This window comes from Acipenser ruthenus, chromosome 5, assembly GCF_902713425.1.
Source record: "Acipenser ruthenus chromosome 5, fAciRut3.2 maternal haplotype, whole genome shotgun sequence".
Lineage (NCBI taxonomy): Eukaryota > Metazoa > Chordata > Actinopteri > Acipenseriformes > Acipenseridae > Acipenser > Acipenser ruthenus.
The window spans coordinates 43090306-43108448 of record NC_081193.1 but is presented as its reverse complement, the minus strand read 5'-3'; the positions used below and the strand labels follow the sequence as shown (position 1 = coordinate 43108448).

Here is an 18143-nt window from a genome sequence, read left to right as displayed (position 1 = left end):
CTAAGAATAGAAGGGCTGTATGCCAGAAAGGCAAGGAATATTGGTAAATACAAGATCAGTTGTATGTGACAGCTAGAGGGTGGTACAGAGGAGAACAGTAATTAATTTGCTTTGGAGATTAGAGGTAGGTTTAACATGGGTATAAAAGTGTATGAGAATTTAATGACATACTTTTAGTAACATAATCAACCATTTAAAGTGCTGTCTACAGTATTTATCGATTAATTAAAGCTTACAAAAAAATAAAATTGTTAGGAGACAGTGCTACAGATACTGAAGCTTTTAAATCTGAATGAACATATCCTGAATAGATTCAGGGTAAAATACTGTATGAAAAAAACAACACATTGTTTTCCACGTTTAAAACATTTTACAATCTGAACAGAAGGTACACACAGTTTGTTGGTAATAACTTGTTCCACTATGGCAAGCCAAATTATCATTTAGAGATATCTCAAATCACATTTTAAGATATCTTAAAATATTTAAAGATATCTCTAAATCATTTTGCGATATCTCAAATTGAATTACAGATATCTTTAATTGTGCAGTTTTTTAAGATATTTAAAATTCATTTTAAGATATCTGTAAATCATTTAGAGATATCTGTAAATCAATTAGAGATATCTAAAAATGAAATAAAGATATCTCAAATTGATTTACAGATATCTTGAAATACTATGGAAATCATGTGGATTTTGCTAGCATGGTACACCATACTGTCATTTAGAGATATCTTAAAATTAAAACATTTTAAAGATATCTCAATTATTTGAATATATCTCTAAATGACTTCCTGTTCATTTAAAGATATCTCTAAATCATTTGAAGATAACTCGAAATAACTTCCTCTTTATTTAGAGATATCTTTAAATCATTTTAAGATATCTTTAAATAACTTCCTTTTCATTTAGAGATACCTCTAAATGGACAGGAAGTTCATTAAAAACAGAGCATTTTCAAAGGAAGTCATTTCGAGATATCTTGAAATAGCTTCCTGTTCATTTGAAGATATCTTAAAATGATTTAGAGATATCGCTAAATGAACAGCAAGTTATTTCGAGATATCTTAATGATTTAGAGATATCTTTAAATATTTAAAGATATCTCTAAATTAATTTGAGATATCTCTAAATGATAATTCGGCTTGCCATAGTTCCACTGTGGTACAAAACAAGGAATTTCAAAACACATTGCTAGAAAGAGTATCTGTACTTGATTACAACATACTTCTGGCTGGTCTATGGGTTTGATCATCTGAATGATTAGCTCTGGTAATATTTATGTTTTTGTCTTAAGATTTCTCCAAGGTAACCAATGACAATCATAAAAAAACATGATAAAATCCAGTAAATCCATGGGATAAGCATGGAGACAGCATAGTACAATCACTGTGCAAATCTACTTTGCAAAAGAAAGACAATTAAAAAGATACTGTACAGCCTTCAATGACGGTCCTTCGTCTTTGACCCAGATGTATTTCTCACTAATGAAGTGACAGATGTTTTCTCCTCTCTTAAGGTTTTGCATGGGATTTATTTCCATTTTAAGTACAATCAAATATTTTTGGGAGAGAACAAAAGTATTTTGATGTCAAAACTAAATTTTCAGCATTAGATTTTACTCCTGTTTTCAATGTGATCACATGTTGGAGATTCTGATTCAAGTTTCTGAATGCTTAATTTATTTTAATGTATGCACTAAACAAATATGGAAAAGCCCTTTTTAAAAAGAAAACTGCTTTGACAAGCATGCAAAAGCATATAGCTTCTGCCACATGTGATATGTGTGATACAGTACTTATTTTTATTCACACCAATAAAGGCGTCTCATAGCACTTTACACAATATACATAAAACATGCACTGATACGAAACAGCTTTTTAAAATAGATAAAATAAGTAAAATACAAAGATACAAAAACATAGAATTTAGAATAGCAATAAAACAATGTATCCAATATAAATATGTATAAAACTGATAACATTTGCATTAGGATAATTAAAAATCTTTCACTCAGAAAGCAGCATGACATCATGGCAACAGCAAAAACCCAGTTCATCCCATGCAGCCACAACCTACAGCACCACTTTACTGAATAATAGATGGGTTTTTAAGAGTCCTTTACATTTATTTAAGCTGTCAGCTCCTGTGATATTTGCAGGAATGACGTTCTATAATATTGGAGCCAGGCAACTAAAGGAACGCCCGCCCCAAAGTCACACATGGGAAGCGAGGAGCCACAAGGTAGTTCTGTGCACTAGACTGGAGACATACTGGCAACCAATGTACATCCCAGAGCATTGGTGAGATATGCTCCCGGTGGCCCTTTCCTGTCAAGACTCTTGCGGCTGCATTTTGCTCTAGTTGGAGACGATAAATAAGCTTATCAGGCAGTCCGACATACAGTTCATTACAGTAGTCAAGACTAGAGGTTATAAAAGCATGACACAGAATCTCTGCATCCCTTTGGTTTAGAAGGAGCATACACAGGCAATATTTCTGAGTTGATAAAAGGCAGACCTAACCACAAGAGAGATATGCTTCTCCAGTCTGAGACCACTATCCAGGGAGACCCCCAAGCTGCTCACATAAGATGAAGGTGTTATTTTACAGTCAGCCGCATTAAGCACAAAAGTATCCAAATTGGCTTGTTGCTTTTTTGTGCCAACAAGAAGTAGCTCTGTCTTGCTTGCATTTAGTTGAAGAAAGTTGGAGGTCATCCAGTGGCAAATGTCCGATAGACAGGCAGCTAAGGAGGAGGAGTCATTTGTAGCACTATCGTCCTTGCCCACACTCATATACAGCTGGGTATCATTAGCATAGGAATGGAAACACATCCCGTGTTGATGTATCAGCAATCCCAGTGGTAGCATATAGATGCTAAAGAGTAGCGGACCCAGAACAGAACCCTGTGGAACTCCATATGATACACGGTCTACATCAGCATCCTGACCTCCGAAACTCACATCATTTGTTCAACCTGGTAAAATATTACTCAAGCCATGATATTGCTGATTTGTCGAGACTTGTACAAGTCTTTAAACAAATGAGCAGTGTATCATGGTCCATTGTGTCAAAAGCTGCTGATAAATCCAGCAGGACGAGTGCAGAGTCTGCCCCACAATCAGCATTGATCAGCAAGTCATTAACAACCCTGATCAGCTGTGTTTCAGCGCTGTGTCCCTGCCAGAATCCAGATTTAAAAGGATCTAATAGATTATTGTCTGAAAGGTGTTTTGAGAACTGAATATAAATCACACACTCAAGTAATTCTGAGAGAAATGGTAGATAAGAGACTGGGCAATTGTTTGATAAATAGAAATGGGTAAAGCATTGTCCTCAACTGTAGATGTATGAAGAATGGTGGTTTTGAAAAGGTGAAATTGATGCATGGTGGTAGATCTGTGATATTTCCATAATTATTCCCTGTACTGTAAACATATAATTCTTAATGTTAGTCTAGAATATTTATTTTTATAATGCCAAAATAGCAGCTCCACAACTATCTGTTTTTTTACATGGCACCAATGTTAACAACATTTTCCATGACACCACTTTTAAGCACACTCTTTCTATTTGAGGACATGTAACACAGTTTTATGTTTTAAGCTATGATATTTGAAAAGTGTTTTCATCACTTCTTGTCCCAGAAGAACTGAGGCTTATCTGTTTCACTTGTTTTTCTTACTGATGGATGGTTTCTTTCTAACCAGTCTTCCATTCAGCCTAATGGCATGCAGGCTATTTCATTCCGATAATGGATGTAAAACAGCATCCTCAGGCAGTTTCCTTTAAACATTAAGCAACTGCTGCATGTAGCTGATTTGTGTATGCATCCAGTGGCATGCATCCTTACAAAGTCTGTTTTTTTTTTATTTTGCTTCCAAAAAATAAAAATGCTGTTTTGTTTTTCTTTCAGTTGGTGACATGCCTTTCTGAGGGTTTCATTGTGTTACTTGGTTTTTATTGTGTTCCGCTTATCCATTATAATTTAATCAATTTCAGTGCTACATTGTTTGGAATAACTTGTCGAATGTTTGGGGCTGGTAATTCCAAATTCCAGGGGCATTTCAAAAAGCAGTTAGGGTTTTCTACAGACATTTTCTGAACTGAAAATACATATACAGGTACATTACTCTGGCAAATACACACAATGTTAAACACAGTTTCAAAAGCACTTTTTATTATTAAATGGAAGTTAATTGCTGACCGTGCTGTATCTTGTTTATACTGTTATTATGTCCTATTATCTGGAGACTGTGCTTTTGTGTGTGTGTGTGTGTGAGTGTGTGTGTTTATCTTTACAGATAATGAATATGTGCAATCCATTGTCCAGATGAAGACATACAAAAACATATCACGATCCTGCAAATAAATAAATAAATAAATAAATAAATAAATGAAGCTCTAAATCCTGTTTGCTAAATCTGAGAACACAAATTTCATTACCTCAGATATTTCCAACTGTAATGAAACCTTATAAAAGTTTTTCATAGTAAAAGCATAGCATAGTGAAAGCTTGGCAATTAGGTAAGCATTGTAAGGAATAGCGAGGTATGGTACAGCATATTAATAAACATGGGGTAAACTATGTTACATGTAAAGTATAACCACAGTGAAAGCATGGGAAAACAGCAAGAATGCTGAGCAAAAATACTGTGGCAAACTTTTATGATGGTGATACCAATCATAGAGTAAGCTTAAGAAAAACATTAATAGATATGTCCTTAAATTCAGCATAATATTCATAATATTATTTAATATGAATTCATAAAAATCTCTGGTAAAACGTTCTGAATTTCAAACCATTTCAACTACAGTAATTTAACTGCCATATGCATTGAGACAGCAGTATCAATACTTTTACTAATGTGTGAGCCATGAATATAATTTAGATAAAGCTTCAGTCTTATTTCCTGTTACTTTTGCCAATGTTACAATAAATGGCAGCGGGAGGGACAACCTACACAAATATGAGCATTGTTATGCTGCATCACGCCAGAAGACTGTAACGGGTTTTCAGTTCATAATTTACTAATTAAAGAATGCTAAATAAACATTGGAACATATTTGTCCTTGCTGGAGACAATAAAATGTTGTACGTTGGAGTCACTCCTCTATGATGTCACAGGGTGTGTTTGATCGTACGTGCTTGCTCTGCCTTTATTTGAGGAGGGAAGGGGAGTGGGGGCTGTTTAAACTTCAAGGTGAATGTACTTTGAATCAATCTGAAAGTATCACAGTGCTGTAAAGACAAGCAAGTGTGTGTGTTTTCATTACTTTTCGATGAAGATAGAAGATTCTGAATATTTAAAGACCAGCACCACGCATTGACTTTAAGTTGCAGCTGCGTCGCTGTTCGGTTTTGCATGGAAGCAGTGCACCTGAAATTGACATGCCCACTGAACTTTCTCGCTGTGTAAAAATGGAAGACATCAGCTCTACCTTGCCTACGAGGCTCTTGAATAAGGGTCCAGATTACCTACGAAAACAGATGGAACTGGAAGGGGAGACCAGAAGAAAGCTAAGTGCAGTGGAAAGGTTGGCCGCCGACAAAGCTAAGTATGTAAAAAGTCAACAAGTGATCAATTCTAAGCAGGAGCGAACGATAACGTTGAGTTCGGCTTCAGAAAGCGACAGCAATGGATCCAGTTCGATACAAAGTGCGGGACGCTGCATTAATAACAATAATACTGAACACGTGCATAGCGGTCACAATGCATCCGAGACACCACCTGCAAGTTCACCTATTGTCAGGCGCAGTAGCTCAAAAAAGCAAAGACCAGACTCACTGGTGATGTACCGACAAAAATGTGACAGAAATGTAAAGGGGTCCAGTAATTACAATTCAAAAGGGAGTCTTGTGCGGAGACTGTTTCAAATCTCACTCAAAGACAAATATGTGAATTCACCTCAGCTACAGTCTGTGCAGAAACACACTGAAAATAAATTCACTGGACCAGAGGATAAGTCACAGCTGGAATGTGAAACAAATACACGAATCGACACTACCTGTGTCGACAACCATAAACCAGTGTCGGCTATTGCCAGGGTGAAGGACACAAGCAGAAAGGGACTTTTTCGATCACATTCTGATATAAGCTCTAGATATTCAAAATCTTTTGCCGACTTTGAATGTTTCTTTAAGTACTGCGGGCTGGACACTGATGTGATTGAAACATTAGGAAAAGAAAACTTTTCAGCTGTTTCAGACAGCGTTTCTTTAAAAACCAGCAGCGTGAGTGTGGCAGCATCAGAAGAAGGGTTTTCAAGACACAGTGGAGACAGTGACGGACTTTTAGAAGAAGAGCTTAACGAGAAAAGGGATCCCACAACAGGATCCTCGGTGATAGAGCGCAATGCCAGAATCATTAAATGGCTGTACAGTTGTAAGAACGCCAAAGAATCCGGCAAAGTATTACGAGAACTTGAATAAAATGTTACACTGTTGTTACATTGTTCGTACTTAATAGTGTTTTGTGCTTTTAGATTTATATGCTGCGCATAATATTTATTTATAGTTTTCTGCGAATGTAATTTACTAATCTATTTTTGTGTGTAATATATATATATATATATATATATATATATATATATATATATATATATATATATATAATGAAGCTTAACGTAAGGTGCTGTGCGTCATTGAACATGTTTTGAAAAAGTGGAATTTGTACAAGGTTAGTCGGTGACAGATTTATCGATCGTAGCCTACATACCGGCATACAAACTATATGAAAACAAGCAAACATATGCATTGTACAGGTACATTTTTTTTTTCTAGGTTCCAGGAATGTAGTGTGCCATGATTGATATATCATATAGGCTATACATTTCTATACTTTAAAGAGGCAGTATCCCTTTTGCAAAGGTCGTGCATTTTTATATTAACATAAATAAATTGTTGTATTATATGTAAAAAACGGATCCCTTGCCTTTTTATATACATTGCATGAACGTTTAGTGACATTTTAACGATGAAGCCATTTTACGTATTTTGATAGTCACATAATTTGTTCAAAAAGAACAAGGGGCACAACCCCATTAAGGTTATCACTACGATTACATAATTTTCCTCAACTGCCATTGGATATATAATAAACTAATCCTGAGTGACAGTTTCTCAGAATACATTTGAGTTATGGGAGATTACTATCTCGTTAAGTGATACACATGTGGTTGAATCTATGCTTGACTTGTAAAATGTGAAGGAAATCTTAGATTAGGGCACGCCTATCTTTTTCAATGCAAAATGCTGTAATTGGCGCTGATTTTTACCTTAGGAAATGTGAATAGGTTTGAACAAAATATGTGAACATTTTCAAAAGTTTTATACCAAAGTTCTTAACATATTTGAAAAACGTTTTGAGAATGTTCATATATAGTAAATAGATCAACACATGCTCCAATATCAAGTTGAATTGGATCATTTTACATTGAAAGATAATAAACATGGGGAACCCATGTTTTAAAAAAAATATATCGAGACCCCCACAGTCTGCAACCCAGATATAGATGTGTCTGACCTGAGAAGCCCGACCCCAACAACCAGTGACCCTGTTGCCCCAAACCAGGAGGGAGCACAATGGAGCCCCCGGTCGCGCCCAACAAGAAACAGAAGGTTGCCGGGTCCCTCGGGGATGAGGGACCTTGGAGGGGGCTGTGTAGTGACCAGGACAACTGGGGGCTCAGAAGACCTGCTGCTGTGGGTGTTAAGTGTTGTACGTGTTATGTGTATTGTTAAGCTGGTATACATGCGAGTGTGTATGTGCAGCCGGGAGTGAATGAGGTTAGTTAGATTGCATGGCTGCAGAGGACTGCGTGTGTGCGTGGGTTGGTGGTGCTCGTGGGAGTGGTGGACGTTAGGTTTTAAAAAGTGTGTGTGACAGTTACAGTTCTGTTTGGTGGTTAATAAATAAAAGACGGCTAAACGACACGCCCCTTGTCAGCGACTTTATTGCTGGCACCATAAAGAAGAGGGATGGCGCAACACTGGTCGGACTGTAGCCTGGTGAGCAAGTCCAGGACGGACTTGAGGCTGGCAGGGGAGAGTGTAGCGTGCACTGGGATAGGCAGCAGCAGGGCTGGTAGGTGACGTAATCACACACAGGGACATAAGCCCAATATACACTCCTTGCAAAGGAGCCGGCTCTTGTTCAACAGTATAGGTGCTATGCTTTAGTGCAAGAGGTCCCGGGTTCGCGCCCGCCCTCCGCCTGTGTGTGGATTGCCTCGCCCTGTGTGATGCGCCTGCCTGCGTTAACCTATTTCGCTACAATATGTTGAAACATACTGTAGATGCCTTGAAAACATAATACATATATGTTTTAAATACACACACACACACACACACACACACACACACACACATATATATATATATATATATATATATATATATATATATATATATATATACACACAATCATATTAATGGGGAATGTTTTCTGAAATGTAGACTTTTACCCATTGTAAAAATCTTGCTTTGTGAGAATTGTGTAGTATATGTTTTGTTTCTAGTACATGCTTGAGGGACAAAGTAAGGTATTATATATTTTTGGGGGGACAGTTTTATAAGCAATATCAATATGTCTGTATACTGCAGAAAAGTAGCTCTCCTCAACTGGATCCTATATACTCCATTTGTACAAGTACATAACACTTACCTTTAATGGATAGATGATTCATTACATGACAAGTGGACTCTCTCTTCACTTTCATTGTGATTCCAAATCCCGTTTTGTGAGATAACAAGAAATGACATTGTTCCAATAAACAAACTTCACAAAAGGTCCCATCCACTTACCAAGCTTTGAAAATAACCCCCTTAGAGCAGAAGCAGCACATAGCCTACTTTTTAAATTTTAATCCAGAACAAACTAGTTTCACAGACCCCAATTAGCACTAGTCTCAGACTACCTTACCTAAAGTAAAGTTAGGTAGTCCAAAATTAGGGCTAATGAGGGTCTGTGAATCCAGCCAATCTAGGGTACTTGGTTACATCTATCCCCCTAGCTAATATAAAAACATCTTCGGTTTTAATGAATATACGTATGCCCCAGCTGTATAGGTGTATTGCAAGTTCACAATAACCTGGTGACCTGCTTATTAGTTTTGACATTGGATTTTTTGGGTTAATAAAGGGTACTGTATTTAACTTGGTAACCAATTGCCTGAATTTAATGAAACTTTAAAAAATACTTTAGTTACAACTTAAGGAACCAAAGTTATTTCCCATGCTGTGAATGTAGCTCAAGGTGTACCCCCCACCCCCTTTTTTTTACAGAACTGAAACCTGGCTAACTTAGTTACTGAACATTACATCTTGGAAAACTCCAGTTCAAACAGGACAAACCTTTTCAATGAGGTTATTGCACATTTTGTGAACGTAGCATTTGAAGGCAAGATCTTAGAAACCACTTGTCAGGTTTTTATGAAACTATGTATGGTATGCTGCTGTTTTCTACATGCTGATGATGTACTTTACTGTGATCTACTTTTTTTAAAAGCATTTTGGACACATCAAGGTTGAATGCAATGTTTCTGATGCCAGAGACGTGGCTTGTCTTATCTTTGAACTACACCGATTTAAAGATTTTAGGGATCAAAACAGCAACAGATATAAATACTGCCATGCTTTAAATCTATTCTATCATGCTGGTGTTACCCCCCGAGGATGAATTACTGACCCACTTATTAACATCACCAAAGATTTATGTGCTGTTGTGCTATGCAAAAAGATCTGACACAGGTCATTAAAGATCAGACATGTATATATAGTCAGGCAACTTCCAAATCAACTTATTTGATTTTAATAGTTAATAAAATTTAAAAAAAAAACACCACATACAGTATACTGTAAACATTTTCAGTTAGTCAACCAGCATATCAGTGATTTTCCAAACTACTTCCTGGGTAAGCCCTCTAAATGCATTTCAGTGTCTGGTAACTTGGCAGTTATCACCACAATTGACTGATGAGTATTGTAATAAAGTATATCATGTTTAAGTGGCAAAGTCCAACAGAAAATATGACAAAAGTAAGTTTAACCTTTGTGTTTGGAGCAGCTTCCTACTGTCCCTAATAACTAATATATGAAAAAATAGTGTTAATGATGCATCCAAAATGCCATTGTGTTGCCCTTATGTCTGCTAACTTTTAAGCAGTACCATGGCAAAAGCAAAAGATTTCAGAACTTCAGAACTTTTATCATGATCTTCCATTTTGATGTGTTGCTTTTGTCATACGCATAGTGATTTATGTTCAGGTTTAAACTAGGTTATAACAAGCTATTATATAATAGCTAATAGCTAATCCTGCCAAAACCTAGGTGTTATCCTTGACCCCTCCCTCTCCTACTCTCAACACATCTCCTCCCTGTCACGCATTTGCGGCTTCTTTCTCATCAACATCTATCAAATCCATTCTTTTCTCACTACTTATTCCACTCAACTCCTGGTCCAAGCTCTTGTACTCTCTAGATTGGACTACTGTAACTCTATACACCCCCTTCAGCTCATCACTACTCTCTGCTTCGCACCCTCCACTGGCTACCGATCTGCTCGCATTCAATTCAAGGCCCTTGTTCTTGCGTACCGCTCTCTTCACCACACCGCCCCCTCCTACCTCCAATCCCTCGTGTCTCCCTACACCCCCTCTCTGCTCCTCCTCTACTGGCCGACTGGTCATGCCTTCCCTCCACTCTCCATCCTGCCGTGCCTGCTCCTTCTCTTCCCTAGCCCCCCTGTAGTGGAACCAGCTACCAGAGACCTTCTGGGCTGCTCCCTCTGTCTTCTGCCGCCTCCTCAAGACCTACCTGTTTAAACTGCACTTGTAGATCAATAGATCTACCCCTCCTACTAGGGCACAGGACTTGCCTGACCTAAGCATTATGTCATTGTAGATACAAATGATCTAAATCCTAAATCCTATGGTTTTTAACACAACAGAAACCAACAACAGCTTCTGATAAAGTGATTTTGTTCCTGAGGAATGATATACTGCAGTTAATTTGTTTGTTTCTGAAAGGAATCATAGTTCTAATTTCAAATCAACATTAGATTATTTCATTAATTGTTTTCCCGTTATTTACTTTTACTTCCTGGAAAATATCCGATAGCCTGACTCACAGTTTGGATATATGAACATCGGCAGCATGACTCTTTTAATGTTGACTTAATGTTTTATGCAACTTTGAGGGTGATTGCACTCCTGCAGTGACTGTTCTGCTGGAAATGACAATCCTGCAGTGTCCCACAGTGTTTTTATTATTATGATAACATTTACCGTGAAGACTTGATATTTTCAACAGCCATCTTTAATCTGTAAAAACATAATTAATAAAGATTTATATTAAAAGTATGTTGTAAATGATTCAGCTTACTAGTACTTAGGTTAGAGAGCTTTATGGAACATTGTCACAAAGACGGCCGGAGTGGGTGGCGTCAGACCAGATGCAGGAAATAAACAGACAGAGATTTGGGGTTTGGTGAAGCTGAGCGAATGCTTTCGCTCAGCATTTAATAACAGAACAGAAAATAAAAGGTTTTAAACACAAAAACACGGGACACGACACTTGCGCCAAAATAAACAGACAAACAAAACGGACTACACAGACAAACACGGTGAGCAGATTTAACTACTATTTCTATGACTAATATTACCTCCGTCTCCTATCCCGTTCTCCACTCACCGAACACACAACCCCGACTGAAAGAAACGTGCATCTATATATACTGTTGTGCTGGGATTCAATTACTAATTAATTATTCACTTGAATCCCAGCACGTGAATTAATTCTGTGCAACCCCGTGCTCACATATTACATTTAACCAGCACGTGAAGTGATTTGTGCCCTCCTCGTGCCTAAATACAAATCTACATTTTTAAATACACGTGAAACACAGACCCGTTTATATCCCGTGTACCAATGAATATACACCAACATTAACACACGCATGCAACATACAACACATAATATGCACACAGGGGCGGGGCACATTGCCACAAACATTCACAAAGCATTTATAAGAATTTGTTTTTTAACAGGAGTAAACAGAACATACATTTGAAAGAATCAGTATTAAGTGAAAGTGTTGACTTTTATTTAAAGTCTCATTCCTTGAAGAACAGCCTGTTGCAGTTTTTCAAAACTCCATCACACTCAGTATAAACATAAATTAACTGAAAATCAAAGTGATGCAGAGCTATTTTTTCATTATATGTTAGGTAATGCTGATTTTTTAAATTCATGAAAAGAATAAGATAATAAATTTGGCTGCGACTACATCACAGAATACAATGTGAAAGCAACATTGCTGATTTTTAAAAACAGTACTTGTTATAGTAGTTGCATATCAACATGGATGATGGGCCAAATCTATAAGCACTAACATTACCCAAAGATGTAACCATAATCCGGAAATCGAATATTTGATGGGACAGAGGGAGAAGCTCAGACAGATTCTCAAATGAACAGCCCTCTCTCCCTCACTTGACGAGTTCACTCTGAAACTCCATTCTTACAATCATAAGCTACCAACCTCCTAAGTGACAAGATAGGAATAGTTCTAAGCCATTTATACAAAACAAAGCACTGGTCTAGCCAGCCAACCAAAAATACACACAGGTGTTAAAGAGCTTATCTTGGTATGTCCAAGTCTTTACGGGGAATTACTCACTAACAAAGGGTTGCAGTCGTCTGTCACACATATAAATATGTGATTGATGACATCCCACAAGTAAATCAGGTTCTTCACTTTGCCCCGGTAACAAAATAGAATTCCAGTACATCTAATTTATCACTGGCCAATAATAAGTGTTGCAAACATGCAAAAAAAATGTAATAAATAAAGAAAACATTATCACAGCACCTTTGACTTCAGCAGTATCCTTATAGCTAAAAGCTGACGTTACTGACAACAATGTAAAATGCTGAGAAGGATTAGATAATACAGAAAGGTGTATTTTAATGTTTTATTCATGCTACAAACAACCTTTTGGCTTTTACATACTCTTTAAGCACTTCATCTTTGGAATACATTAGCCAGGACCAGAGGACAGTTAGAAATTAGTGGCGATAGATTTAAGACAGAGACTCTTCTTTACGCAGAGAGTGATGAGGGTATGGATTGGGCTACCTGGCCGTGTTCTTCAGGAAGAATCACTTGGATTCTTTAAGACCCAAACTGACAAAGTTTTGAGAACAATCAAGTACTAGGAACCAGACGAGTTTAGATGGGACAAATGGCCTCCTCTCATTTATAATATTTCTTATGTTCTTATTACTGTACTTATCTGGAAACAAACAAAATGCAGTGACTAAAGATTAGTGGTTCATAAATGACATGACCTATTTAGAGTGTAAACAGTACCATTGTTTCCTAACAAAGGGACAATCATTTTTGTCTTTCATTGTACTGTATAATCTGCAGTATATATGACTTATTAAAACTCAGGGAAATTACCAGCAGAAAGATACATATGTAATTAGTTATATTTCTGTGTGAATCATAATCAGTTAAAAACAATAGGCTTCTTTATTTAAACGCTTTAACAGCTAAATTCTTCTTTGCAGGTGACACTTTTATGTATAAATATTGCCAGTGTATGCCAAAAAATTTGAAATATTATATTATTCATATATATATATATTTTTTTTTTTTTCATGACTTCATCTTTTCTACAGTCATGTTAAAAATAACTGAGAAACAAAGTGAACAGGCCTTGGCTAGTTCAATGTTGAGAAATGCATGACTGCTGATATATCAGGTAACTCCATCTACAGCTTGCAAAGCTTTTGGTGTGCTGTGAAAATAAGAGATCTCTGAGGCTTTTGCTAATCGACCTGTGAGGAACCGTACCAGAAAAAAAAACAAAGAAAGAGCAGGAGGAGATAAAGAGAAAAAATGTATGATTTTTATCACTCTCAGACAAGTGTAGCTTGCAATCCTCAATGATGCTGCATACATGTGCAACTAGCCTTATCACCTTTTTCTTCCTGGACACCAAAATGTTGCAACCCCCATCTGAGATGTTCACCTGTAGCTGGGCACTATACAATCTGAACTGTGCAATGTAATAACCGAAGTATTGTGCATAGCCAGGTAGGAAGGTATGGTATACAGTATCCCCTCTATGAAAGGTAAATGGGTTATAAGGCAGTATGGCAGTGGCTACCCTTTTTCTCCTTTTCACTTACACATTAAGGCAGAATACATATACAGTGCTGTCTGTTTGTGTGGCTACATGTATTATATTAAACCTGCCGCTGTGGATGAAAATGAAGGCAGTCATAAGTATGTAGAAATGTTTATCCAACTATTATGAAAATTGGTATTATTTCTCCTGCTCCTACTCCTCCACTAGTTTGTCAAATTGTATTTATTATATATATATATATTTTTTACTGCAGTCTTGCTCTGGGTCACAAGGGGTACATCTCACTCCTGACTCCACATATGACAGTGTCACATCATGGCCCAAGCTGTTACCAGCAGGAAAGAGACACAGAGACAGAAATCTGCAGTTTAAGAGCGTCTGCGCACGTTTATTTAATAAAACAAACACAAAAACAGGAACAAAATAAACATGGCACGAGGGCCAAAATAAAAGGTTTAAACAAAGGAATAACACCTTGTAGGCTGAGCATTAGCCTTCACTACCAAGTTGAAAAACAATACAAAAATCACAGCTCAATCACTCACTCACTCACAAAACTCCTACAACAAAGGATTTTGCTTACTTTTTATACATGTGGCCACTCCCCAATAAGCATCAATTTGACCTGCCTGCCAATCACGGTGATTACACAAAGAGGTTGAAAGAGGATGTGTCAAGAGGACCTCTTTGATTGGTTGGGGGGCAGGTCATGGGAGACGGTCGATCCCATACGCTCTCCTGTTCTTGTGGTTAGCCCTCACAGGATAAAACCCTGCAGAAGCTCTGGCCGGGGAATTGGAATAAGGAGAGAGAAGGAACTTGTATGGAGGGAATACAAATAAAGGGGCCTGTGCTTGTTACAGAAGCAGGCAGCATTGGAGAAAAAAAAGAAAGGCAACAGGGGCAACTGAAGAAGACAGCCACTTTGTTTATTGTGTTGACGTACCCATACTGGACAAGTACAGTCCGGGGGATGGTCTTTAGATTAGCCCAGGGGGATCTGGGCAACCCCATAACAGTAAGCAGTAAGGAATAGGGGAGCGTCATTTAAACTCGCATCTCGCAGACTAGCGGAGGTAGCGAGATCCTGCGTATAGCAATACTTTTTTGTGTGTTTGATTTAGAGTGTTTTTGTTTTCCTTTTTTCTTTCATTGTTAGGTTTTGACTATTATGTTCATTATTCTGGCACTTGCACATGCTTAAAGAACTGTGGCAAAAAGAACAAAGAAAAAATACCATTGTTGGTAACTAAATAAAACAGTGCGCCTGTGGGGCATCTCAAAGAACATCTCTTGCTCCATATGTATCAATGATTCACCTCATTTGACTCTTACTATAAAAAATCACTACAAATCTATTTTTTTCAGTAGCATCTTATAAGTGGTGTCCTTTTTTTCAGGACACTCTGGGGAACATTATTGTGAAGGTTAGGCCCTCACGTTATGGGCATTACTGCAAATACTTTCCTTGAATTGTTCATATATACTCGATTATCTGTGTCTAACAAGAAAGAAAAAAAACCTTTTCACTTGCCTGTTGTGTATGGTCCTGAAAACAAAACAAAACAACATTTAAAATGTTCTGTACATGTAGTTGTACTGGAAGGGTGCACACTTCCAAGACAATGCATTGCAGTAACTATTGCTAATATAACATTTTAAAAAGAAACAAAAACGATTTTATTATTCATTTGTTTGTATGCATGGTTTGGCCTACCTGGAGTGGGGGGGGGGGGGGGGGGGGGGGGGTGAGGTCATCCATTTTGTTACAGGAAGTGGAGAAACCACCTTCTTGTGGGGGGGAATCTTTTAATAACTTCCCTGGGTACTGACTTCCTGTAGTCAGGGCAGTACCATTGAGAATGTAAAGAGGGGGTAGCTGATTTTAATTAAGTATCCCTCTACTGTTTAAAGCTGTAATTTTTAATGCACGTGCTTGTTAATGTTTATTTAGGTATTCACTGATTATGTTTTTTTGAATACGTTTGTATTTATTTATGATTATAAAATGTTTGGTTTATTTTTCTATATAACCACCTATGTAGTTGGTTCAGTCTAGGGGAGGGGTTTGCCTGCCTGTACAGATATATGTATACAGTGCTGTGAAAAAGTATTTGCCCCCGTCTGATTTTCTGCATTTTTTCACATTTTTTCACATTGTATTTGGTCAGAATTTTTTGTGGGTTGCAGTAGTATATAGAGGGAGTCTGAGAGAAAAAATGACACCAAAGTTTGGTGCTTCTTTCATTTGTTTGGTGTGCAAGGTAATCAAACATGCAATCTTCAGGTGTGAAAAAATTATTGCCCCCCCCCCCCCCCCCAGTTAACTTAACCCAATTAAAGGGATAATTAGGGTCAGCTGTTTGAGTACTTTGGTTAACAACCAGGCCTGATTTGGGCCAGCTCTGCCCAATATAAATCTGATTAACTTTGGCCCTTACCATCAGAGTGAAGTTGTAAGCACACCGGTTCTAGAGGCACATCATGCCACGAACAAAAGAAATTTCTGAAGACCTCCGGGAAAAAAGTTATTGATGCCTATCAGCCTGGAAAGGGTTACAAAGCCATTTCTAAGGCTCTGGGGTTCCACCGAACCACAGTCAGAGCCATATTGTCCAAATGGAGAAAGTTTGGGAAAGTAGTGAATCTTCCCAGGAGTGGCCGTCCTGCCAAAATCTCTCCAAGAGCAAGGCGAAAAATCGTCCAGGAAATCACAAAGAACCCTAGAACAACATCCAGGGATCTGCAGGCCCCTCTCGCCTTGGCTAAGGTCAGTGTTCATGACTCCACCAGCAGAAAGACACTGGGCAAAAATGGGATTCATGGCAGAGTAGCAAGGCGGAAACCATTGCTCACTAAGAAGAACATGAATGCTCATCTCAAGTTTGCCAAAAAGCACCTGGATGATCCTCAAGAGTTCTGGAACAATGTTCTTTGGACAGATGAGTCAAAAGTGGAACTTTTTGGCCGACATGGACCCCGTTATGTCTGGCGAAAACCAAACACTGCATTCCACAGTAAGAACTTCATACCAACAGTCAAGCATGGTGGTGGTAGTGTCATGGTTTGGGGACGCTTTGCTGCAGCAGGATCTGGACGCCTTGCCATCATTGAAGGAAACATGAATTCTGCTCTGTATCAGAGAATTCTACAGGAGAATGTCAGGCCATCCGTCTGTGAGCTGAAGCTGAAGCACAACTGGGTCATGCAGCAAGACAATGATCCGAACGGCACTATATATACTGGCAGTTTGGTTTAGTTGGGGGGCTGCCTTCCTTCCTTTAGACTTGGGGATAGTTTGGAGCCCAGTAATAACCTCAGTGTTGGAGCTGAGTGTAGCGTCTGCTTTAGGTGAATTCTATTTGAATGTAAATATTTTTGTTTGTTTGTTTGTTTGTGCCTTGTTCTTTTCTAAAATTAGTTTTTTTTTCTCGTGTGTTCTTTAATAAATTTAATTTGGTTTTGTACCAAACTGTTCCTGAGTGTTCCCCTGTACAATAACACCAGCCACTGACTGCACTTTCCAACAATTATAAAGTACTTTGGAAACCACAAACACTTCTCTCCAATCTTTAAATGCTATTATTTAGTATTTTAAAACCGTAAGTATTTTTTTTATATTATGCATTCTGCTTAGTGTTTTCAAAGAGTTAAATGTATAAAACATTATATAACATTATATTTGATAAATAAATATTGATGTTTGGGCAAATTACAAGACATTGTTTCACCTGATTTTGTGATTTAAAAAAAAAAAAAAATTTACACATTTTTAGCTGATATTTATATATGTTGTAAAAACATATATTATAAAACAAATAAGACAAAATAAATGTTATAATATCATTAAGTCAAATACATTGGATTTACTGTGTCTTTCTTACCTCTAAACAAGTTTCTCTGAAGCAGGCTGTGATGTCTTCTCTCTCTGCGCTGCTAAAACTTTCTCCACCCTTTAGACACTAAATGCCCCTCTCC

At 37.6% G+C, this 18143-nt stretch overlaps 1 protein-coding gene across 1 annotated transcript; it reads left to right on the top strand.

Moving 5' to 3' along the window:
• The first annotated feature begins 5152 nt into the window (after positions 1–5152).
• Positions 5153–6572, top strand: LOC117402196 (protein FAM110C-like). The gene has a single exon (XM_034003105.2). It carries the CDS (start codon positions 5398–5400, stop codon positions 6436–6438), a length of 1041 nt encoding a protein of 346 aa, XP_033858996.1. The 5' UTR covers positions 5153–5397; the 3' UTR covers positions 6439–6572.
• The last annotated feature ends 11571 nt before the right edge of the window (positions 6573–18143 follow it).